Source organism: Paroedura picta, chromosome 9, assembly GCF_049243985.1.
Source record: "Paroedura picta isolate Pp20150507F chromosome 9, Ppicta_v3.0, whole genome shotgun sequence".
NCBI classification, from domain to species: domain Eukaryota; kingdom Metazoa; phylum Chordata; class Lepidosauria; order Squamata; family Gekkonidae; genus Paroedura; species Paroedura picta.
In genome coordinates this window covers 32256462-32283112 of record NC_135377.1, presented here as the reverse complement: position 1 = coordinate 32283112, position 26651 = coordinate 32256462, and the positions used below count along the sequence as shown (strand labels likewise).

Here is a 26651-nt window from a genome sequence, read left to right as displayed (position 1 = left end):
CAAAGGGATTTAGATATTTAAGCAGAAGAGGACTGTGTCCAATGCCACAGAGTCTACCCTGTAAAGCAGCCATTTTCTCCAGGGAAACTGATATCTGTAGTCTGGAGATGAGCTGTAATTTCAGGGTCTCCCCAGGTCCCATCTGGAGGCTGACATCCCTAGCTAAGAGCTTCTACACCTGGATCCAGTGCAAGGACTATGCATAGCCTGCACAAGGATTCTTTGTTCCCCTGGTTTCCCCTTGCCCTGGCATTAATTTTTCACCCTGGGAAAATATATTCTCAGATCTTGCTAGATTTGCCAACCTCCTGGTGGTGCCTGGAGATCTCCCAAAGTTATAGGTGATCTCCAAATCACACAGATAATCCCCCCCCCCCCGAGGAGAATTGTTGCTTTGCATGGTGAGTTTTATGACAGTTGAGGTGAAAGCTTCCTTGTTCTGCTCAGGTACTCCAGACATGAACATTAAACTAACTTCTTATTTAACAAGCATTTTATTTTATCATTGAAAATGTGACTTCTGGGACCATGGCAGGGAGGCATGGCCAGCTGGCATCCACAGACAGGAAAGGTCTCTTTAATACTTGGAGCACCTTGAACAAAATATTTGTAAATTAACTAAATGGAAGAGGAAAGCCCATAAAAATTCAACAGGTGGCTCTTGAAAATATTCAGGAATGGCTGGAATGTTGAGATCATCTGTGAGGAAACTGAAGGGAAAGTGGGAGGAGAGCATTGACCAACTCTCAAGTTATGTTTTGAACTTAGCAATTTAGAGCAGTGTTTCTTAACCTTTTGACCTCATTCAGAGCCACAGGCTGCCCACCTCTTCCCTTTCCCTGCTTCATTCTCTCTTCTTGAGCATTCACCAATCTACTGCTTATCTGCCTCCTGTCTTCAGCCAGATTTATTATTTATGTATCCCCTACTTCTCCCCACATTTATCTCCAGACAACAGAGATTTGTGCTCACCAGCGCCCATCTGCCCAAATCCTAGATTGAGGGTTTGAGGGAGGGGGCAGCAAGAACTCTCACAACCCCCCACATTGCCTGATTCCCTCATTGCTCACTCAGCGGGACTTACAGGGGGATTCAATCTCTCCTCCCATCGCTTAACCTGGTATGTTTCTGGGCCTTACCATCAACCATTAAGCTCAGCTGCAGTGCTTGGGAGCCTCTCTCACCATCCTTCAACCATGGTGGCTAGGTCCACAGCAGCTCTTGCTGTCCTTTGCCACAGCAGATGCACCCAGAACCTTGCCAGCATCCTCTGATGCAGTGGCCAGGCCCAGAGGCTCACCCGATGTTCTCTGCCATGGGGGCCAGGCCTGGAGCCTTGCCCATCATCCTCCACTATAGCAGCTGGAGATATGGCCAGCATTCACCACCACAGCAGTTAGGCCTGGCATCCTCTGCTGTGGTGGCTTGGCCTAGAGCCAGTCTTACTCAGATTGGAGGGCTACTGAATTTAGATGGGGGGATTTGTGAATTACTTAGAGATTTAGTGAAGAACGTGAAACTTGGATCTCTCAATAAACCAGTCCAAAATAAGTTGTTTTTATCAAGGTGAATTTAAGACATATAAGCACACAAAAGCACATAGAACACACACTTGAGGTCTAAGGAAAACAAAGGGTGAAAAGGGATAGTGTTTTGGGAAAAAAGCAATGTATTTACCTATCACAATGTGGACAGGTTCAAGGAGAGAGCAGCAAAACAAATGGCATGTCATGGGAAGAGGAGGAAAGCCCACAGAGATATAGTGGTATATGGAGAATCCCAGAACATGCACACACAATGGTTATGGGTGTTCTAATTTACAGAAAAACGTTATCCTCAGACTATGGCTTATGTGACAGCCCTTAAAACAGTGTGTTAGACGTGATTTCTGGTGTATAATCCAGAAACTAGAATGCTTGTGATGGGTTAAATCTGGAGTGAAGACATTTCCCGAGATGGAAACGCAGAAGTCATGATTATTCTACCAGGGGAGAACTAAAGATCTTTATATGTCTTGACAACCCCTAGATTTCAGAACAGGAGATTGTTAAGGTGGGGAAAACTGTTAGTAATGCCTGATTGAGTTCCATGGATGTGAGGGAGAAGATGACTGTGAGTTGATGAGATTATTAGCACCTTTCCCAGCGAACCTATTGTCCCAAACAGGGATAGTCAACCTGTGGTCCTCCATATGTTCATGGACTACAATTCCCATGAGCCCCTGCCAGGATTTGCTGGCAGGGGATCATGGGAATTGTAGTCCATGAACATCTGGAGGGCCACAGGTTGACTACCCCTGGTCCCAAAGATTCACATAGCTGTTTGGGGTGGGAAGAGGAGTCCATTAGTGCAACTGCCCCTGCATTTTGCTAATCTAAAGGTTTCAGGTAAGTCCTGGAGACTTGACATCTGGCATCCATGCCTGCTGCTTAGGGACAGTGTTTTAGATGCATTTGCCATCTGATCCAATATCTGCTTCTTTGAGACTATGTGCTGCAAATGAATATTTGGCATGTTTTGGGAAAGCACTTATGCTTTTGCTGCTTATAAACTATCCCTCAAAGTGAGGAGGGGTCTGACTATCAACACTTGCCCAGTATCTTCCACCATGGTGGCTGCTACCAGCTCTACTTGTAAGTATGCTTTTAAAATTTGGTGTAATTTAAACTCTCAGAATTTTCTGCACATCTAGGGAGCACAAAAATCTCTAGCCTCTGTGTGGCCCCAATCTGTGGATTTAACTATCTACAGATGGTGGCAACGGGTAGCTAATGGTAACTGTCTCCATATTGTGGCAGTCATTCATTCCTAGTCATGGTAACCATATGGTTTCTATTAGGTGACATTTATGATAATTGTGACAGATCTCATAGAGAGTTTGCTGCACCTTATGTCTTGTATTCTCTAGCTTTCCATACAAAAGGTTGTTACCTGGACATCCCCTGACTGGCAGGAAAAAGCTACTATTAATTAGGTGTATTATTTATGCAGAGATGAATGATACCTGTTATGGATAAATGTATACTGCCAATATAATCTCTTCTGCCAGGAAATTATTTCCTAAAAGGTTTGACACTCTGGTTTGGATTGGGCCAGTGACACATGGGCCCAAGGGGCTTCAGCTTTCCTTTCCCACACCATTTTTCCCTCCCCAAATGACCCATAAGTATGTCTGTAGCTCTCCTCCCCCAATAGTTTCTGGTTAGGAAAATTAATCTGGAGAGGAAAGGAAAGATGCTTCACATTGTATGCTATGGTCTCAATACAGATTAGGAGTCCACATGCTTGTGGGTATACATAACCAGCAGTGAGATTTCATCTGATAAGTGGTTGGGAGTCTGAGGCAAGGAAACTATAGGGAAACCGACCATGTGGAAAACACATTGCTGCAGCATTGTATTGGCAGCTGCAGCAGCAAGAGGAATGCTATACATGCTTGTCCCTATGTGGAAGAGACCTAGGTAATTATTATGTGTGAAACAGGAGTAAAAAGTCACTGATATGTTTGACACCTGTGGTGACATGCCAGTCCCTAGCCCCACATAAAACATAAAATAAGTATGTGAAATGTTGTGTTGATTGTTGACTGATGGTGTTTCCCCACAGTTCTTACTTCACAAAGAAAAGCAGCCTTTCAAAGGGCCACAGGAGGGTCATAAATTCAGTTTGAAAAGATTATATGACTGCATCAAATTGAGTGTTCATTTTAAACCTAGTAATTTTGAAAAAGAGACATTTTCTGTAGTGTGCTGTTTCTTGTACCTTGGCCTTTCAAGTGGTACATAAAGAATTTATGGGCTAATTGCACTGTGGAGAGAAAGTAAAGGTTAAAGGAGAAGCCTGTGAAAAAGCACCACTAAGAATGAGATCTGGAAGATAACACGAATCTCAGAATTCTTATATAATAGTCTGAAATGTATGAACATTAAAATCCTTATGATTCCATCTATTTGGTAGAGCAAGAATCTTGTTTTAAGCCTTCTCCCCTAAAAATTGTTTAAAATGCTGTTTTTTAAATGTTTCATTGAGATTAGTGAACTCATTTCCATATAAACATGGCTAGTGTTGAACTCTAAAAGCTGGCCATCTACCAACATCAACAGATACTTGTCCTGTCCGTTTCAGTAGTATGTGTTGAATTGATTTTGCTGAATTGTGCCTACATGGAATATGTGTACTATAAACCAAGGACTACTGTCGTTTGAGTTCCATACTGTGGAATCAATTTCACGGTGAGCTCCCTGTGAATTTCTCCTTTTGAAAGCAACAGCTATCCAAATGTCTTGCTTTGTCATGGGAAACAAACAACACAAGACTTGAGATTTATGTTGCAGCTTAGCCAAAACCCTCAAGGGGCATAGAATTTCCCTAGCTGACCACATTTTCCCACTGAATATATCCAGAAACAGCACTTGAAAAATATATGTGCTAATCCAAACATTGTTTGTCAAGAAAAATTACTTTTTCTTAAAGGGTAAAGGGGGAAAATCTGCAGTCTTAATTGTCTTCTTCATTATATTTACTAGAAAGAAAGCCCATTTATAAAAATGGGCAGAGTTTGGGCTTCAGGCGAGGCCCCCGTACCTGGGAGCCTGTTGGGCCGCTGGTGGGGACAGGCGGGGAAGCGGCGCAGCGTGGAGTTCGGGCGGTGCGGCCAACGGGGAAGGGAAGGACGCATACTCTGGAGTCCGGGCATGCGTGGTATAGCTGAGGGGCGGGGCATCGGGCTGAGCAACCAGGCATGCGCGTGAGTCCACGCATGCCTGGTTCATTTGCGTGCCGTGCCGGCCGGCGAGCAGGCCGCGCTGGCTGGTGGCGTGGCTGGCAGGCCAAAGGGAAGAGAGGGACAGGGAGCAGGAGGACAGGTAGAAGGTGAGGGCAGAGCGGGGAGCAGGGAGCGGCTGGGGGAAGGGTCAGTTGGTGCGGGGGTTGGAAGCATGGGGACAGGGGCTGGGGTAGAGGTGGCAGATGGTTGTCGGGGCATTGTGGCGGGTCAGGAAGGGGTCTGGGGAGGGTGAGCGGGTGAGTGGGCGGCGGGTGGGTGTCGGAATGTGTGTCTGGGTGGGTTTGTTTGTATCGGGGAGCGGCAGCGGGTCAGGAAGGGGTCTGAGGAGGGTTGGGGGGGTTGGTGTGCGGCGGGTGGGTAGCGGAGTGTGTGGGTGGGGGTGTGTTTGTGTCTTAGGAAGCGGTGTTGTGTTGGGAAGGGGTCTGGGGAGGGTTTGGGGGTGAGCGGGTGGTGGCTGGGCGCTGGAGTGTGTGCGTGGGGGGGTCTTGGTGTCGTCGGCAGCCACGTCGGGGCGGAAAGGCAGGTGGGGATGGAGGGGGGGTCGGAGGACTTACCCATTAGCGTGGTGTTGGGGGGTGGCGGGAAAGGAGCAGGGATGCCGCGTCTTTGATGCGGCATCCCTGCTCCTTTCCCGAGGGCATTGGGAAGGAGTCCCGTGGCTGGCAAGGCTGTGGCAAGCGGCCGATGGGGAGGCGCGCTTTGCGAGCTTCCCCATCGGCCGCTTGGGCCAAGAGTGGCATTCATAATTCGCCCCTTAGAGAGTTTTTATCACGGACAGAGCCCGCCCTAACTCCTCCCCAATAGCCCTTAGGGCTTTATTTAATCTGTTCCGCAGGAGCAGTTAAAGATTATAATGAAATAAATTCATTATATTTAGTGATTCCAATTATTTTGAAGTTGGTCTCTTATAGGAGACAAATGTCAGCAAGTGTTTAATATTTGCTTTGATATAATATTTGCTTTAACACAGTTGCTAAAAGGAAATTTCATAGGTATCCTATGGATATTTCATATGTACAGTTACTCAACAGTAGGGATCTAAAGGCATGGGAAATTCAGAGGAAAAACCTGAGAGCTCCAATGAAAAAACTGGAATTTTACAAAGTACTGAAAAGAATTTTACTCATTATAAAATAGAAAATAATTCACAGGAAATTTTAAATCAAAAAAGCATGAATACTGATTGATAATGTGTGTATATAAGTTGCCATCACATCACAGCTGACTTATGGCAATCCCAGCAAAGGGTTTTCAAGTCAAGTGATGAAACAGAGGTGATTTGTCATTGCCTTCCTTTTCATGTTCATTCTGGGAAGTCTCCCATCCAAGTACTGACCCTACTTAGCTTCTAAGACCTGATTACTGACTGCTCAAATGTTTTTACAGGGTTGTTGTAAGGATAACATGGGGAAATGGGAGCCATACATACCTTTTGCTCCTTGGAGAGAAAATGGGTAAAAATGCACTAGACAGGCAGCTTATGTGGAGTTTATGTGGAAGAAATTGCTTAGGATAAGACTAGAGTGGATTTACATTTTTTTCCCACAGTAAGATCCCAGAAGGCTTTGTGTATCCTCTGTTCATCTGTCTAGTATATTGAAATGTTCACAGCAGACCAGAAATAATGAACAATAACCATGGTTAAAGTTTCTTGAAAGTCCCTATCGGTACTCTAATGTGTCATTATTGGTTAAATGCTAATACACAAGTTCAAGGAAAAGTTTCAGCAAGTTTCAGCCTTAGATAGGTCTAAATGATATTAGGATGAGAGCAGAGAACTAGCAAGTCTTGGTTATCATTTTTGAATGTCTGAAATGTGTTTTTTTGCAGGAAATCTATCTCTCAGTTTTAAAAAGGAGTTGGAAAGAGTGAAAAGCTGACCATGAATGTAATTTGTGTCATATGATATAATGATTTTATTCAGGTTCAGATAAATGATTGCCACATATATAATAGTATAATTCCCTATCTTAGAAAAGATTTAAATATATATTTTATGGGTCTTGTGTTTTGGAATAATGTAGCTCTGCTGTTGGAAAATAGCTTCAGAATGTATGTATTGAAATGCAGAAGTAATATTCATACTTTTTGCAAATGCAAAAATGAGACAGAAAAGGTTATTTCTCATAGCTTCATTGTATATTTGTTCAGCTAACAAGCCCTCATAATCTAATCTAATACAAATGCTATGGGAATTTCTGAGATGTTGACATAATAGATGTCATTACATTTTTAATCAATGGATTTTAAATATTTTAAATGCTGAATAGCTTTTAATTTTTGAAGAATAACAGAGTTGTTGTCCATATAAGTGGAGATCAGGTATGTTTGCACTGGAAGAAATTTAGCTCCTTTCATTTTCAGGAAGTTACTTTACACTAGGGGTCCCCAAAGTGGGCAGTATGTTTCCCCTGGGGTGGTGGTGGAAATATCCAGGGGTGCAGTGAGGAATTTCAGGGCAGTAGGGAGGGTGAAGAATCTGGAGGCAGTAGTCTGACTCCTGCTGCAGCTACATTTTCATAGCAAGAGATGTTTCAAGGTGGTTTGCCTCTGGGCTATAGTGACCCTGGACTTCCTTGGTGGCCTCCCATCCCAATGCTGACCAGGGCCAACCCTACTCAGCTTTGTTGCTCTCTTTTTTCCTGTTTGTATTTCTCCCCAGTGAGGACTCAAAGTGGTTTTTACAAATGACTTTTATGAGGAACTTATATTTTTTTCCCAACAACTAACGAAGAAGTATATTGTGTGTTTTGAATTTGCAGTAGACCTGACACCGTAAAAGAGGTATGTGTTAGCATATCTGCATGGCATCTCAGGATTATGGACCCACATGAAAGGGGTGTTGAGACTGATAGGTGTTCCCAAAGTTGATTGCCAGGCACATATGACTTGTCTTGTGTTCCTTTTGATCTCCCTGTACCGCTTTCCTCGAGGTTACTCTTGTTGTTTCACATGGACCATTTATGCACTGAGAACTTCGCTGCAGCAGCTTTCATGCAGGAGCAAATATCGGGGGCAGATGAGGAGCACTGGACCAAATGCTCCCCCGTGTGGGTTCAGGAAGAGGTGGGGCAACCTGCCACGACTAAAACTCCAGCCTACAGCCTGGCATGAAACCTCCAGTGCATAAACGGTCATGGGGATTCACTCCTGGTGAACAAGAAGGTAGGGCTGTAAGTGTGTAGCCATGGGTATGTAAATCTTCCCTGTCCCTCTGATACTGGGCCTGGATCCCAAGCCTACTGCATTTTGATTTGTTGGTTCCCTCTTGTTTGTCAAGGCTGCACAGTCATAACCATGTGATGTTTGGAGGCCCAACTCTGTGGTTGCTGGGGATGCTGACATGGGTGTAGCTCCACTATTGCAGCATTTGCTGGTCCTGGACTATGCAGGTTCCCTTTAGAGAATTGACCAGCAGTGCTGTTGTTGTATCAGTTGCCTTCATGATTATATTGTCCATTTGTCCATTGCTTATGAATTTACTAACATTTGTAGTAAAGCTGTCCATTCTTTATAAATTTGCTATTTTTACCAAAAGTGATGCACGAAAGTATATGATGCATGAAAGTATGTCTAACCAAGGTGAGCAGACCTTTTTGAGATACTGTGAATGTTCCAAGCCTCTAGTACAGGGATTCCCAACCAGGGGTCTGGTGATCTCTGGGGGTCCCTGGGAGCTCCAGAGGGGGTCCACAGCCTGTCCTCTCCTTCCTTAATGTACAAGCTAGGGAACTGGCTGCCTCTACCCAGAAGGCTCGGTGGTTAGGCCATGGGCATAAAAATCAAAGTGGGGAAAGTTAGTTGTATGCCGTAGTAGTAAAGGTGAGGGGGAGCAAAAGGAGGGCGAAGGGTGAGGTGTGTCAGGATTGTAGAATCTCTGTCATAAATTAGCCTGAGTTCCTCCATGTCAGTTATATTGCTTGATTGAGCCTGGCGCCTGCTAGCCCCGGCCTTGTAGTTTGTAAGCAATAAAATAGAATAGCGATGTTATGTTAACCTTATCTTGTTATGGGCTCACAGGGTTGTTGTCACCTCTCTCAAGGATGGGAGTTTGGAATCCTGTTGTTGTTTCACATATGTCTTTCCTCACTAACCCCCCCCCTTGGGAACTGTCAAGTTTTGGGCGGGAGAAATGTATTGATAAGCTGAGGCAAATCTGGCTTCGAGTCAGATTTGACTTTCAGTCCAATGCGTATAGTGCTAATCAATAAAACTATTTTCTTTTGAATAAGTTTTGTTGTGAGTTTCCTGTGCGTCTGACATCAAGTCAAATCTCACAACTCCTTTCACCTGCAAAATGCAGGGCGAGGGACATACTTTTTCTGAGCAGGGAGAGGGCCTGGATTGGGACCTCTCCCAGGGCGACGGAGCTGGTGCTGGGCCGCACAGCTCGGGCATGATGCGGGCAATCTCGGGAACAACCCCGGGGCCCGAGGAATTTTTGGAACGACACGTCACCCAGCGCAGGCGATTGTCAAAATACGACCGCCCCACTGGGGATGAACGGTGGCCGGAGCACCTGGGACTGCCTAGCTACGCACTGGAGCCTGTGGGTGAGACACAGGACTTGCAGTACAAGCTGGACAGGGTGACTAACTGGCTGCAGGATCTTTCGGGTCGGCTGGATCCGGAGGAGAAACGCCGAACACAACGCCTGCTGAAGGAAGTGCTCGGTGGTGGTGCGCACGATACCAGTGTGCGAAGAGCGAGCGGTGGGCTTGCGCTGCGGGAACACGGCATGGCGGACACGCAAGCAGCGGCGGATGCTGAGGCGGTGGCCAGGGCCAGGGCGCAGCTAGAGATCGAGGCGGAGGCGGTGGCGCGAGCGAGAGCGCAGAGGGAAAGAGAAGACGAGGACGAGGAGCGAGAGGACGAAGACGGCGCGGGTGGCGATGGAGCCGGAGGGGACGGCGCGGATGGAGGCGAGGGAGCAGCAGCGGCGGCAGCGGCGGCGGCGGCGGCGGACGTGGCGGGAGCCGAGGCGGCGGCAACAGCAGCGGCGCGCGAAGCAGCGGTGGCGGCCGCGCGGGCAGCAGAGGCGGCGCGGGTAGCGGAACGAGCAAGAGTGGCGGCGGGGAGAGGACGAGGCATCGGCCGTGGCGCAAGACCCCTGGTCCCGGCCCCGGCACCAGCGGATTGGGGCCCAGGGCGCCTACCTGCCCACCTCCGTGGAGTGGAGATGCGGAGCACCTATAAATTCAAGGCTAAGTTTGCTGGGGACCCCTCCGATTTTCCTACGTTTCTGGTGCACCTCCAGGCCTACATGATGGACATGGGGTTCACTTTCCAGGACGACGCCGAGCGGGTGCGTTTCGTGGGTCAAGCCCTAGAAGGCAAAGCTGCCAAATGGTTCGTGGACTTGTACCGCTACCACCCCCAAGCCATCCGTGACTACAACCACTTTATGCGGGCCCTGCGCCAAATGTACGTGGAACCGTTCGAACGGGAGACTGCGGAGAAAAAACTCAGGGCTCACCGGCAAGGGAAGTTGTCAGTTGTCGAGTACGCTAGGGAATTTAAAGAGCTGGCTTCCTCTGTACCGGACTGGACAGAGCCCCAACGCCTGCTGGCGTTTGTGGGGGGCCTCAATCCTACTCTGGCAGACAAATGCCTCCTCCTGGAAGACCCGCTCACAGTCGAAGGGTGGGTCCAATTGGCTGGAGAGATGGAAAATCGATTGGAGCGAGCCTCAATGGTTCAGGTCCTGGCAGGCAAAATTGTGGCGAAAACTTCCACCCCGGCGAAAGCCAAGCCCCGAGCCAAATTGGAGCCGGCTGAGCGCACCCGGCGCATGGAAAAGGGGCTGTGCTTGGGCTGCGGCCGAGCGGGGCACTTTCTCGCACACTGCCCGACGAAAGCAGCATCGACCCCGAGGGCTGTGAGCAGCCCCCCGCCGAAAGCCCAGCCTGCTAAGAAAACCACTCCGAAGAAAAGTGCCAAGTCTCTTCTGGTGCCAGTGGCTGCCGTGCCGGCAGTGGACGACTCGGAGGAGGGAAGCGGGCTGGAGGACGAGGACCAAGCTGAGGAGCAGTCGGGAAACGAGGACGGTCTGCTGTAAAGGCGCCCCGCCAGCAGGCCGCCAACAGGGGCAAACGCGTGGTGAGTGATTCCCCCTTGCTACTCCTACCGGCCAATCTCTCCAACCCCAAGTCGGGGAAAACAGTGGGAGTCCGGTGCATCGTGGACTCGGGGTGCACCCAATCCCTAGTGAGCCCGGCACTGGCCGAGACTTTGGGGGTGGGAAAGGTGCCACTGAGAGAACCCTTGCCAATCACCCAATTAGATGGGAAATGTGCTCCCGGGGGGGAAGCCACGGTGAAAACGCGCCCAATGGACTTGGACATAAAAAAACATTGGGAGCAAATCCAGCCTTTGGTAGCCCCTCACTCTGCTTTCCCTTGCGTGTTGGGGTTGGATTGGCTGAAGGAACATGACCCCCTAGTGAAATGGAAAGAAGGGACTGTGGAATTTACCTCTCCCGCCTGCGAGCAGCACGCTCGACCGCAGGGTCCTCCAAGTTCCGGGGTTGTGGCCGCTTTGGGATCAGGGGGGGCAGCGCTCCCTCCCGAGTATCGGGACTTTGGTGATGTGTTCGCGGAGGTGGAGTGCAACCAACTTCCCCCCCACCGTAAAACTGACTGTGCCATCGAATTGAAGAAAGGGGAGCCGCTCCCCAAAGCCAAACTTTATTCCATGAGCCCTCGTGAGATGGCGGAGCTTAGGGAATTTTTGGACAAAAACCTGGCGAGGGGTTTTATTAGACCGGCCACATCTTCCCTGGCAGCCCCGGTCCTTTTCGTAAAAAAGAAGGATGGTTCGCTGCGTTTGTGTACTGACTACCGTGGGTTGAACGCGGTTTCCACCTGCAACGCCTACCCGCTCCCCCTGATAAAAGACTTATTGGGCCACTTGGGGAAGGCACGAATTTTCACGAAACTGGATTTGAGGGAAGCCTATTACCGAGTGCGGATCAAGAAGGGGCACGAATATTTAACGGCTTTTAACACTCCCCTGGGGCAGTTTGAGTATACCGTAATGCCGTTCGGCCTCGCCGGCGCTCCGGGCGTGTTCATGAATATGATAAATGAAATTATGCATGATTTATTGTACCAGGGGGTGTTGGTTTACATTGATGATATTCTTGTGTATTCAGAGAATGTTGAGAGTCACGCTGATCTGGTCCGCGAAGTGCTCAGCCGCTTGCGGAAGCACCAATTGTTTGCTAAACTGTCTAAATGTGAGTTCCACCGCGATGCGGTGGAGTTTTTGGGTTTCCGAGTCTCCCAGGCTGGGATTGAGATGGACCCTGGCAAGGTGCGCGACTTGCTGGCTTGGGAACCTCCCCGCACCAGGAGGCAACTGCAAAGCTTCCTGGGATTCGCTAATTTTTACAGGACTTTTATCCCCAACTTTGCCAAAGTGGCGTTGCCCCTCACTGACTTGTTGAAAACCAAACAAGGGGGAAAACCAGCGAGCCGCCCGGGGGCGCCCCTTCTCTGGACTCCACCCTGTCAAGACGCATTTGACAAACTAAAGTTGTTGTTTACGTCCGAACCAGTACTGGCCCATGCTAACCCTTCCAAGCAATTTACTGTACAAGTAGACTCCTCGGACGTAGCAATGGGGGCCGTGATCCTCCAAGAGGGGGAGGACGGGAAATTACACCCGCTGGCCTATCTTTCAAAAAAGTTTTCGGGGGCGGAATGCAACTGGGCAATTTGGGAAAAAGAGGCGGCTGCAGTAAAATTGGCTCTTTCCACCTGGAGGCATTGGCTGGAGGGGTCCGCGGTCCCATTTGTAGTCTGGACGGATCATAAAAACCTTCAGGCACTCAAGCAGCCCCGCTCGCTTTCGGCCAAGCAGATGAGATGGGCGGAGTTTTTTGCCCGTTTCAACTTCTCTCTAAAGCATCTGCCGGGCAAAATGAACTTTTTGGCAGACGCATTGTCACGCCTGCCCCAGTATAACAGCAAACGAGACCCATTGGTAGATACCGTTTTCACCCCCGCCCAACTAGGGATGGCTGCCGTGACGCGTAGCCACACGAAGACTGATACGCCCATCCCAGGGGGCTGGGTCCAGAAGGAGATGTCACAAGATCCGGAGTTTTGCTCCCTCCGCCCTGATCTGACTGAGAAGGGGGGGCTCTTTTTTAAGGGCGAGAGACTCTTTGTTCCTGCTGCGGCCAGGGGAAAGGTTTTGAAACTTTGCCACGATGCAAAAACTGCTGGACATTTTGGTTTCGTAAAAACTCTGCACCTGGTCAGGAGACAGTATTGGTGGCCGTCCCTGCGCAAAGATGTGGAGAAATATGTACAGGGGTGCCCCATTTGTATTGCCTCAAAACCGGTTGGGGGCAAGAAAAAGGGGCTATTACAACCACAGCCCACCCCCTCTCGTCCATGGACAGATGTTACTATGGACTTTATCACGGACCTCCCTCCCAGCCAGGGGAACACCGTTGTATGGGTGGTAGTGGATGCTTTTTCTAAACAGGCTCACTTCATTCCCTGCACAAGTGTGCCTTCAGCACCTAAATTGGCTTCTCTTTTTATTAAACACGTGGTACGTCTGCACGGGATCCCGACACGTGTTCTGACGGATCGGGGCCCCCAGTTCGTTTCCAAGTTTTGGAGGGAACTCTTAAGACTATTAGGCGTGGAGCAAGCACTCACTTCGGGCTATCACCCTGAATCAAATGGTCAGACCGAAAGGGTAAACCAAATCCTGGAACAATATTTGCGTTGTTTTATTAATCACCAGCAGGATAATTGGGTCTCCTTATTGCCACTTGCCGAATTTGCCTACAACAATGGGGTTCACGCCTCAACAGGGGTATCACCCTTCAAGGTGGTGTATGGAACTGATTTGGTGGCAGCCCCCACCTGGGACATGTCACTTTCTGGGAGGCATGATCAGCTGACATCACTTCCAGGGGTCCTCGAATCTTCAGGGGCTCCTCCACCATCAAAAGGTTGAAAATGGCTGCTGTTGTATAACATATGCATTCCTCTACTTAAAGTAAAGGAAATCAATTGCCAAATATGATGCAAACCATTTTAAGCTATTTCTAGTTCTTTTAATACAATATTTTACTTGGGAAAACAAATGTTTATTATGGGTAGTTTTTAGGGATGGCCCAATAAGTATGGTAAATGGTATTATCAACACACTAGTTAATTCTGATATACCATATTAAAATATGCATATATAATGTAATATGTTATTCAAGGGGGTGGCAGGTTACAGTGGATGAGCGATAGGGTTGTGAGTGTCCTACATAGTGCAGGAGGATGGACTGCATGACCCAGGAGGTCCCTTCCAACTCTATGATTCTATGATTTTAAATATTAGCCCCCCCCCCCCCGCAGTGTATGTTTGAGTCTGTCCCATACATCAGTACTGATGCTTTGCAAATACTTCCTAGTGTAATCAGTTTTCAGTGTTAAGTTCCCACCCTTTGACTCTCAGGGGATTCCAGGTCTGTCTGCTAACTACTGAACTGCAATGCTGTTCTTAATCTGAAAGACAGATGTAAACTTCCTTTGCAATTGTTAAAAACCATGCACTATTGTACCATTGTGTTGTCTTACTTCCATGTCTATTTATTCTGTAGTGGATGACATACTACAGAATTGTAGTCTGGAAAGAATGGAGGGTATCTGAATAATCATCAGTTAAGAGATGAAACTCTCAAGCCTTCAGCGGACTTTTCAGAATGCATTGATTTAATCCTAGTAAATTGAAAGGTTCTGTTAATATGAAAAGGCCTATATATGGTGGCTATCACAACAGCATGTAGTCTTTAAATCCTGGATGAAATTTTTATTTGGGTCACTTTGACCGTTTATGCACTGGAGGTTTCATGCTGAGCTGCAGGCTGGAGTTTTAGTCGTGGCAGGTTGCCCCACCTCTTCCTGCATCCACACGGGGGAGCATTTAGCCCGGTGCTCCTCATCTGTCCCTGATTTTTGCTCCTGCACGGGAGCTGGGGCAGTGAAGTTCCCAGTGCATAAACGGTCTTTGAGAGCAGCCTTAAATAGATATAACTTTTAGCCCCAAGTTTCAGTAGTTTTAGAAGATTGTAACTTTTCTTAAATTTGCTCTGCTACATTCTGTTGTTATGTGTGTGCTAGAAACCCTATCTTAAATTTGCAGTAAAAGTTAAGACTGTTTAACATAGTTGTGCTTAGGAAACATGACCATGAACACTAAGCCCTGGAAATTTGCCTTCTTGTCAAATTCCAGATAGATGCAGAAATCCTAAATGGGTTGCATCCAGAAGCCTTTACTTAGTAAAAGTGAATAGCATTCACCATACTTTAACGGAACATCCTTTATAATGTGATAATTTACTTTAGAAATACTAAATGCCTTCCCTAGAGCTTTGGGCTATACTGAGTCATCACTGCCTGTTTCTAACAGGTCTTCTTTATCAAAAGTTATCAGATGAGTGATATGGATGAGGTTCTGCCAGGAAGCAGAATGTAGCTGTTGACCCAGAAATATGTATACCTTCCGTGTCTGTCTTTTAATAAACTTTTATTGTAGCAGTGGTAAGTCCGAGGAGGCATTTTTGTGTGTAGCCTTCGGTAACAAAATAAATCCTACATAAAAGAAGACAATTCAAGTCTTATACTATCCATGTGATACATATAATCTCATTAGTAGCCAAACAATTGAAAGTAGTGCTGCATACCTATTTACTAAGAAAACCAAACCAAACCAAAAAACATTCATGTTGTTCCAAACAGGAGTTTGTGCCAGATGGGTATAAATGGGTCAGGTAGTTGTGCATACAGGCTTTCTCACTTCTTCCTTTTGTATCAAATTAAATGAGCTTTGACTGGAAAATTTATGCCCTGGATAATTTAATTCTGCTACAAATGCAAACTCACTTCTTCTAGTAATATGGAATATGATTGAAGGCTACTGAAACCATGCAGCCTTGAAAATTGCCATTTGTTGTGATATCTAAATGGACACTGTACGGTAAATCCAAATTGTGGGTCCAAAAAGAAAAGGTTTATTACTGAAAAAATTCTCTTGTGTATTGTGTTGCATATTATGATTCTAGGATAATTTTAAATATAAATATATAGATTTTCAATAATACGTTGTTTTATAGCCATTATAACCTTCCTTGAGCCTGGTTTCTAGAACAGAGGACTAAAATGCTCTAAATAAATAAAGAAAACAGTGTGAATCAGTACGAGACTGTTTCATATATTTATAAATAACTTCATTTTTGTTTGTATTATAATTACCTAGGTTACAAGGAGATAATTTGCCAGAACGAACGGAAGACGTATCTGTTGCCTCTCAGACTTTTGAGCAAGACATAGCAGAATCTGTTGGTAAGGTCTTAGGAAAACAATATCTTGTATGAAAAACTTTTGGAAAGCTCTCCATGAATATCAGTCAATATTGATATAGTATAGCTTTAGCAAAATTAGTTTTTTTATAAATAAATGAATACATTGCAGTAATATTGTAGATATATTAGGACTAATTTAAACATTGTGTTATATGTAATGTGCAATTTGTAATGGGGGTCTGCAGTTGAATACTGCTGACCGGATAAGTTGCCAAATATCTTGGAGATCAGATCAGGTGTCCAGAAAGACAGGTGAGAAACAAAAAGAAAGACTAGAACTGAGTGATTAGTCATTGGTTAGCAGTTTTGAGGGACAATTTGTTTGTTATCTCTTTTTATCTCTTGTTAGTTCAGATAAAACAATAAATATTGCTTGGGTTTCTCATTTCTGGAATATATTGAAGATCCTTCCTTCCTTGTAGGTTTAAAATGCTTAAGGTTTGTTTGTCTCCAGACAATGCGACACAAGATACCTTACAACTGACGTTTGGTGCAAAAAGGGGTAACATTAAGAATCCAGAATAATAGACCATCCATTGTGCTAGCACATCTAAGAATGATTTTCTTTAATTTTTACACAGCAATATAAAGAAACCAATAACAGTGAATATATTATAAGCTCACATCTCAGCTATTTTATACTAAATTTTGATCAGGTCATAAAAACACGTGGAAATAAGCTTAGTTCATTAGTCAGTTTTTGTTATTTAAGTGTATTCTTCTCATGACTGTCATTTCTATTCTCACTGCATCCTCTATTGAGACAAGACTACACCATGTGGAAACTGCTGATGTAAATATTCTTTCTGAAGACACCAGCACAATGCTGAGGCTTGGCAGAATTACAGTGCTTATCTCTACTTTTTGCATAATGATGTATCACTTGGTTAGCAGGCACAATATTATTAGGCCCAAAATACCTCTCCTGTGGCACTGTGTTCATTATTAATTAGCTAAAAAGCCTGAACTCACTATACTTACTAAAGAAAAAAGCACTCATTAGGAAGCAGATGGTAGTGGAGCAAAAGGCTTTACAACTTTCAGACAAAGTTTCAGGTCAGGTAATGCATGAATTCAAGGTTCCATTTAATTTCTTACAGTTTTACATTATATTATCTCTGATGTCATTTGCTTAAAATGAGGGCATCTAGCCATGTAGTAAGGCAGCAGACATGCAGTCTGAAGCTCTGCCCATGGGGCTGGGAGTTCGATCCCAGCAGCCGGCTCAAGGTTGACTCAGCCTTCCATCCTTTCAAGGTCGGTAAAATGAGTACTTGCTGAGTAAACGGTAATGACTGGGGAAGGCACTGGCAAACCACCCCGTATTGAGTCTGCCATGAAAACGCTAGAGGGCTTCACCCCAAGGGCCAGACATGACTCGGTACCTTTACCTTTAGCCATCAATATTGAGACTTTGATGTCCAATATGGGTATTTCCATGTAAACTATTTATTTGCCATATATCTGTATAGTGTCAGTGACCTACAAGCACAATTACTGAGTCTGATTTCATTAATTTCTTTTCCTGTCCTTTTAAAAAAAACTACTTGTATTGTAGGACTGCTTTTCTAGCAAAGAATTATCATACTACAAATTTGGATTTACGGTGCTGTTTACAAATTTGCTACTCGAAAGCTCACGCCCTGAATAAATCTTTGTTGGTCTTAGAGGACTCTGATTTTATTGTGTTAAATTTGCTACTAATTTACTTTCTCCTTTTATCAGTCCTCTTATGATCCCTGTTCCATTATCTGAGGAATTGTGGATGCACTCGAAAGCTCATGACTTGAATAAATCTTTGTTGGTCTTAAAGGTGCCATTGGACTCAAATTTTGTTGTGCTACTTCAGACCAACATGGCTACTCCATTTGAATCTACTTGTATCATTTGTTAGGTTGCATTATAAGAATACATTTACCATTCATAAGCTGCTCCATCAGAACACAATATACCCGTTGTTTACTGGCAGTAGCAACTTCTGGGTTGATCATGTCACCACTTCTGACCATGCCAAATGGCAAAGCAAGTAGGATACTTGTTGATATCGTATATGGATGAAAACATCAATGCTGGGCTAACGGAATCATTTTAAGGAATATCAGTTGACTTTCCTGTAGTACTTCTGCATGATACATGATCTTGTGAACATAACTAATATGGTGAAATCAAGGTTTGTCACCCTCAAAAATGTTTGACAGTTTTTCATTATATAGTGAATCTCACATTTGCAGTCATTTCACTATTCAGTATTTTGGGAAGAGTTCACTGCAGACTTGTCTGTATCAATTAGTGTAAGTCATGCACATTGAAAATATGAGGAAAGACTAGCAAAAAACAGATAATACGGTCAATATATACAGAACAATTTGTACAAATAATTTCTTAAGGAAAATCTGATATTCAGGTGCTTAAATTTAAAGACTCTGTAAATAACACACCAAGCTCTTCCAAGTCTGAAGTCTTCACCCACCTTCCTTTGGATAAACATGCACATTATAGCTTGGGCCCTGTCTAAAATTTCTATAATGGAAGGGGAGAATTTTTGCCAATTCTTCTCTCCCACTGCTGGGGACCCCCCCCCCCATTCCTGGGATTCCCCTTCCCACAAAAGCAGTATTTGAATTACTGGAGGAAGGATTAGGTGAGAAAATCATGTTCCATGAGGAAAAAATACTTCCATCATTGGGAATAAGATAATGTCATTACACTTCATTGCTCCTCTAACATCATTGTTGGGTACAGGGAAGGACTAGGAGCAAACAGTGGCAGATATCAGATGTCCAAAGTCTCAGTTTTCAACAAATTATGAGATGTTCTACTGGTCAATTTTCTTGTTGCATCTGAAGAGTGGCAGTTTCCAGAAAAAAATATGGACCTCTGATGTAACATGCTATTTCCTGTATTACTTATGTGTTAAAGTCATAATAAGTGGGAAAAATACTGTTAAATATTCTTCATTGGAATTGGTGAATTTACGGATTGTTTTTTGCCCCCCCCCCTTTGGAACAGCATCAGTGCCTGGAACAGAGATCTTAATGGAGAGCATTGATGACCTCGAGAATGTGCCACACACAGCAGAACAGGTAAGAATGGAAACTGTATGCTACTTTGAACTGAATGGAAGAAAGTTACAATAAACAATGTTAAAGAAACAATATCTTATGAGCAAACTTCCAGTTTATTTACATTAACTTGTTGAGATAGTAAATCTGGCATACATCCAAAAAGTATATTGCCTAATTCATACCACCCTGAGTAATAGATTACAATATAAGAAATATTTAAAAATGGGTTCAGTATACCTTTCAAAATAAAGATGGTAATTAAGTATCAATATTTAAGTGTAAGAATTTGATTTAAATATTGCTAGAGTTCAACAGTTTCTAATTTAATTTCTCTATCTTATACTTTTTCTTATTAGCTTCTTTAAGCAGATTACTAAAATATAGAAGAAGTTAGACCCTAGTAGTTTTAGAAAGTAGTCTATAACTCTTGCCCCCCAAAACAGGTAAACTTCCCGTGGTCTGTTATCTCAAGATGATTTAAAATAATAAATTTTCTGCTGTCTATAAATGTGGCCATCAGTTTACTAGATGATCTTGTTATCCTTAGAAGATCTATAAGGGTGGTTAAAAAAGCGTTTTCCCCATTAATATTCCTTTAATTACATGAATTGTAAAACAAGGTCAGAATAAAATAACATATTGAACAAGAAAATAAAACCAAATCTGAAATTAGATAATAATTATATATATACAATCTAATTTCAGGGTTATATATAAAATATAAATGCCAATATAAGATCAGACTAAACAAGATGGTGAACCATAAAACATCAGCCTTCCCCCCTCCATTCAACATGTAGGTCAGAAAACTGGGAGCAAGGAACCTAGCTGATCTTTGTTGGTCTCAGATGGAGATCACAGATGGTACCATCAGGGACACCTCCCTGGCCTCAACCATATGCCTGGTGGAAGAGCTCCATTTTGCAGGCCCTGTGGAAAACTGACAACTGTGACAGGACCCTTAGTTATTCCGGGAGTTCATTCCACTGGGTTGGAGCCAGGGCCGAAAAAGCTCTGGCCTGGGCCAGGTGAATGTCTCGGGGGCCCGGGACAACCAGCAGATTCATACCTGCAGAGCGTAATGCTTTGCAGAAGGCATAAACAGATAAGCGGTCCCGCAGATAGATAGGACCCAGGCCACGTATAGCCTTAAAGGTTAAAACCAATACCTTAAACTTGATCTGGAAGCAGACTGGTGACCAGTGCAGCTGACGAAGCACCAGCTGAATATGGAATAGAAATGGACTTAATAATCCTCAGAAGAGAAAAAAATCTTTTACCATCTAAAAAAGCTAAAACTAGACATTATATATTAGGTTCGAGTGGAAAAGAAGAATTCTGTTTAGCACCAAAAACACCACATAATCCTGCTGAGCATTCATCCCGTTATCCCCGGAACCAGATAGAACATTTGTAGTAGCCTGGCAATTCTGCATTTCATCTCGAGGAACTAGAAATGTCTGCTTTGTCAGTCACTCAGTACATGCCTTTAGCACTACAGTTGGCTGATTACTAGGACATTGGGCAAATTCAGATGAGATAATTTCTACTCTAGAAAAAGAGATTCTTTCCAAGCTAGGACATTATTGTTAACTATCTATATCTGTATGTTACAGATAAAGAGGAAGCTGCCATGCAAAAATAATTGTCTATTTTACTTTGTTTAGAAAAGGGTGGTGTTAAGTTATTAAAAGGTAATGCTGTCTCAGTCTTCATAGTCCCATTTCCAAATGCTTAACTGTAAAACATACCCTCAGAATTATCAGTAAAAATGGCAACAAAAGTATAGAACCCACTCCTAAGCAACCTACATTGGTTGAGGCTGGACCGCAAGGAAGATCAGCCCCCCCCCCCCGAGGAATAAACTAAGTTACAGTAGCGAATGCCAACAACAGCCTTTGTCTCCCTCCCCTCTAGAACGGGTTATCTAGGGGTAGTGTAGAAAAGGGTTCTGCTTTTTTGCCACATCTTGTACTATTATGGTTGGTATATGTGTGTATTGTTATTTTTGTATGTGTTTTTTACTGTATGGGTTTTTATTGGGGTTTTAAATTTTGTGACTCACCTTGAGCCTTTGGGGAGAGGCGAGTAATAAATCTAATTAATAATAATAATAATACATTAAAATAATATTTAAAAAACAAAAGATGAAAAAAATGCCTTGGGAGAAACAGCAATAGAAGAGAAGGCTTCTCTATGTCTGTGTGCCAGTTGTTTCACCCTCACACCGAGTGCTAATTTGGTTACATTCAACGTCATATCAGAATGGATGCAGATAAGCATCTTGGAAAGAAAATAAACTCAAACCTGATAAAACAGCTGCCTTGAAACAAAAGCAAAGCAAAACCTAAACCAGCAAGACCGAAAGAAGAGACAGAAAGTAATAAATGCCTTTCCTACCAAAAATAATTAGTGTAATACTCCATTTTTTTGCACTTGTCAGCGCATGAATAACGTATCCTCCTTAGCTCTACCATCTATGGCTTTTCTTCTTTTAGGTGCCTTTTATCTTCTAATTGTTATTTGGTATGCATACTTTTGTTTTCTTGATTCACTTTCATCTTATGTGAAAAAGGGGTAAAGACTATTCAATACAACACCCTGCTTTCAGACCTCCTCTGAAATGAAGATAATAACATTTGCATTTTCTGATTTTAAAAATATTTGTAGACCTTAATATATTTATCTGCAGACATTAGCATCTGGCAATATAACAAGGTTAGCGTTTCAGCCAAGTGATGGGTCCTGCGCTGCAGGATTACTGTACTGATGGGCTCATCGGAAATAGTTCAGAAGGGCTCTTTTGAATGGGAAGGCTTTATAGTGCATCTAGGAGGAATAGGCTTCCTCCTGACCTTGTCTAGAAGATAGTTCCCACAGGGTCAATCATGCAGTTTTTGTTCAAAGTGTAGCACACTTAATTTTAAGAATCACATCATTGTCACATATCCTTTAATGGCCTATAAAACAATAAAATATTCATCAAGTAAAATACAAAAAATATAAATATAACTAGATAATAAAACTTAATATTTAAAAGTATGGACAGAAGAAATCTCTGAGTATATAGGCCTGTAACAGGAGAGTCAGTCTAGGTACAAGGATCAGGTAGGGCTTTGAAGGTAAGATTCAGTATATTGAAGAGAACCTGCTTGAACATAACTTTGAGTTGCTGTGTTGTGTACTTATAAATTGTATTTAGGGGCAACTCTAAGTAGACAGTATTGCAGTAGTCTGGTCATCAGGTTACAGGAGCATGGTTTAGTGTAGTGGTTAGGGTGTAGTGGTTAGGAATGCGGACTTCTAATCTGGCAAGTCGGGTTTGATTCCGCACTCCCCCACATGCAACCAGCTGGGTGACCTTGGCCTCGCCACAGTACTGATAAAGCTGTTCTGACTGAGCAGTAATATCAGGGCTCTCTCAGCCTCACTTACCTCACAGGGTGTCTGTTGTGGGGAGGGGAAAGGGAAGGTGAATGTAAGCCACTTTGAGACTCCTTCGGGTACAGAAAGCAGCATATAAGAACCAACTCCTCCTCCTCCTCCTTCACATTACACTGTCTGCACCTATTTAGCTGTCAGGTATTTCTGAAGGCTTAGAAATAAGGTGCTAGTATTTTTAAGAAGATGAATAGCTCTCAACATAGACTGAGCATTTAAAGGTCTAGCTTGCAAATTACACAACATTGGTTAATGGGTTGAGAACTGGGCTGAACCAATCCCCTTCCAATAGGTCCCAAGCTACAGACTCATAATTGCCACCCTGATATTTTGGGGTCTCCTTGGCATTGGAGCCTCTGTGTTCCCAGCCATTAATCATGAGGGCATGTAAATAAAGCTATGGCAACACTGTTGAATGACTCTTCATACAGATCCAAAGAAAAATGAATGATTCATCAGGACATACATAGGCACACAGAGTCTCCCTTCCCTTCTCCACATTACCTGTTGGTTTTCCAAGCCCTTCCCTGGCTTTCCATCCCTTCCTCCAAAGCAAACACAAAGAGACTCAGTTCCGTTCCCCCTCACGTTTCCCCTAACCCGTTGGTTTCCCAATCTCCTCCCTCCCTAGCAAACACACATGCACATGCACAAACGCATGTACGAACACTCGCAAACAGATATGCGCACACACCGTTTCCTTTCCCCTCCCCCTCCCTCTTTTTACCCTGGGGCCGCCTCCGCCACTTCCTCAGCCCCTGCTGGCATTGCAAACGTTGGTTGGTCTCACAGGTGGTGGGGTGGCCTCTGCCTAGGCCTCAGAGGCAGCATGGCCACCTCCTTGTCTCCCGCTGGTTTCTCAGGCAATGGCTGGGCCCCCGGGGGGAGCCTTAGCCTCCTCAGTTCCCTTGGCCTCTTCTGCCTTTTTTAACATGCTCCCTGGGGTGGGACTACGGACGTCACATCCATATTAATATCTGTTTCAGGTGGCACACCAGGAGATGTGTCCCACATCCAAAAATTGTGCATCTGTTCCAAATTCTTCATCTTCAAAGAAAAAGTTAAAAGATATCTCCAAACTTTTTCATATAATAAAATAAGACTTTTTCATGCACATTATGGAGTATATAGTGATTACTTCCTCCTCCATACATCCTTTTACTAATATGTCAAATGACCAAAATATATTAATATAATTGATTCATTAATTTAAAATGTGGCTTAGTTCTGAGGAGAACTGCATAGAATTGCTTTTGTAATGTAGTATTTATCTATAGAAATGCTTACTATTTCTACCTGTGATACATTTTTAAAAAAATCTCCCACCACAATATAGAGGGCTGTTTCTGTATATGGTATTCCTCATAAATATTTGCACATATTTTCTCCTTTTGGCAAAACCCTAAATCAAGTTTGAGTGAGGACTAGTTCAGTATGCTTTTGTCATAAAGACCTGTTGGCACGCTGCCATACCAAGGAGAAAGCTTGTAATTTCAATTACATGGAATATCAAGTAGAACGGACCCTAATGTTGGACACAGGGATTAAAAAATAGCTGCCAGTACTGCAACAAAACTTGGAGGAGGATTATTATTTTTAGATTGCATTTAGAAAAGTTGACTAGCTCACACCATGTGCCAGAAATGATCATGGAGGCAAAAAGACAGAACAGTTGAAAAAATCTAATTGAAAAAAATTAATCTGGTGGGAAGAACTCTGCGTAAACACATTAGTTTCTGGAAGAGCAGTCAGCCTTTAGTAATTAGAAAAGGATTAATGAGAGGGCCAGATTTCAGGAAAAGTTGAAATTAACAAGATATGCTTCTATTTGAGCATGGTCAGATATGTACTGTAAAACTGCTTATCCATGATATGCATGAATATTTTTTTTGAGATTGAATTATTTCATTAAGCTAGTGTAAAGTTTTTCCAGAAATGTGTACAGCAAAAATTTCAATCAGATATTTGCCTATAACATTTGGTAGGGAGGGTTTTTGAAATAAGTATCCCTGCTGATTTTCAGGTTTCTATTTGTTTTGTTACTATCCCAGTAATCTCCAGAATGAGGTCCACAAATAGAAGGTTTGAGTGTGGTGCCTGCTTTTACAGGCATGGAACTGCATGCACCCTAGTTCCTCTTCAACTTGCTTTGACAAATTCTATTCAAAAGGAGTAGAGGCCTCACCCCCTAATTCATACAATGAGTTTACTTAATGATTTCATCCTTGTTACAAAGCTGGAAATAGATGTACTGTGCTGCCCTGCCAGGCCGCACACAGGGTATTGTAATTACCTCCTTGGGTGGGCAGCCAAAACCAAATCATTAAGTAAGCTCGGAGTCCAAAGTCCCCTCGGAAGGGTCAAAAACCGAGGGAGTCAGTCCATCAAGGAGGACAGGCAGGGGAGCAGAGTCAAGAGCTGGACCGTGGTCAGTACCAAAGGGAGTTCCAAAGCCATACTGTAGTCGAGGAGCTGGGGAGCAGAGTCAAAAGCTGAACCAGTGTCAGGAACAGGAACGGAGTCTAGAGCCAAGCCGAAGTCAGGAATGAGAAATGAAGTGAAGAACCAAGGCAAAGTCAGGAACTGGGATCAAATGGGTAGAGCTTCACCACAGTGACCAGGAAACACCGGATTTCTAAGCAGATGGGCAGGGCGTGCATGTGTTGCACCCATGGAGAGGCTTGTCTGGGTGGAGTAGCCTTCAGTCAGAGGGCTTGCAGCTGGGCTGATTTTCTGACAGCAGCCAGGTTGGTCTGGTGATGCTGTTGCTACTGCTCCAGTGAGTTTTCCAGGCTAGATGGGGCCTTGTCCCTGAATCTAGAGGAGGCTTGCAGGTATGGCTGTGTGGGAGCCTGTCTGGGCCCAGGCTGCTAATCATCTGGTGAGTCTGGATGGTCCTGATCCCCAACTCGATTTTTGATGGCCGTACTGAAAGTGACATGCTGGGTCTGGGTTCTGCATCTGACTCAGCTGTGTTTTCTGGAGTGCTGGCTGGCTCTGGGTCTGGAGGCATGGGGAGCATGGGTAAGACATGTACCCTGAGAACCTACAAATCATCCATTTGAAAGTATTTGATAAGTATCTATACCTGAAATAATAAATCTAGCAAATTGAATATTGGATATATTTATTTTTCCTTACCCTGTATATACTCTAGCCTAAGCTGACCTGAATTTTAGCTGAGGCACTTAATTTTACCACAAAAATATGGTATCAACAATAACAGGTAAGTGGGACCCTCACTTGAGTATAAGCCTTGGAGGACTTTTTCAGCATTAAAAAATGTGCTGAAAAAGTCGGCTTATCATAGAATCATAGAGTTGGAAGGGGCCATACAGGCCATCTAGTTCAACCCCCTGCTCAACGCAGGATCAGCCCTAAGCATCCTAAAGCATCCAAGAAAAGTGTGTATCCAACCTTTGCTTGAAGACTGCCAGTGAGGGGGAGCTCACCACCTCCTTAGGCAGCCTATTCCACTGCTGAACTACTCTGACTGTGAAAATTTTTTTCCTGATATCTAGCCTATATCGTTGTACTTGAAGTTTAAACCCATTACTGCGTGTCCTCTCCTCTGCAGCCAACAGAAACAGCATCCTGCCCTCCTCCAAGTGACAACCTTTAAAATACTTAAAGAGGGCTATCATGTCCCCTCTCAACCTCCTTTTCTCCAGGCTGAACATTCCCAAGTCCCTCAACCTATCTTCATAGGGCTTGGTCATCTTCGTCGCTCTCCTTTGTACCCTTTATATACTCAACTATATACAGTTATACTCAACTATAGTTATACAGTTATACTCAACTATATACAGTATTTAGATTTATATAATTGTCCCACCTGAGTGCCAGGTAGGGTCAGTTTACAACATAATAAATACAATAAAAACATTCATCATAAAACACAAAAACAATAGGAATTAAAATTATAAAAATGGCTAAGATTCCAGTCATCAGCCTGCTTGCAAATGTTACAACTCTTCAGGTC

General features: G+C 44.0%; 1 protein-coding gene across 1 annotated transcript in view; it reads left to right on the top strand.

Moving 5' to 3' along the window:
- C9H8orf34 (chromosome 9 C8orf34 homolog) overlaps positions 1-26651 on the top strand; it is a 105633-nt gene that overhangs the window by 54616 nt on the left and 24366 nt on the right. Inside the window, exons 9-10 of the mRNA XM_077352216.1 lie at positions 16058-16143; positions 19173-19246. Of these exons, the coding sequence (XP_077208331.1) occupies positions 16058-16143; positions 19173-19246 (160 nt within the window). The remainder of the gene's footprint in view (positions 1-16057; positions 16144-19172; positions 19247-26651) is intronic.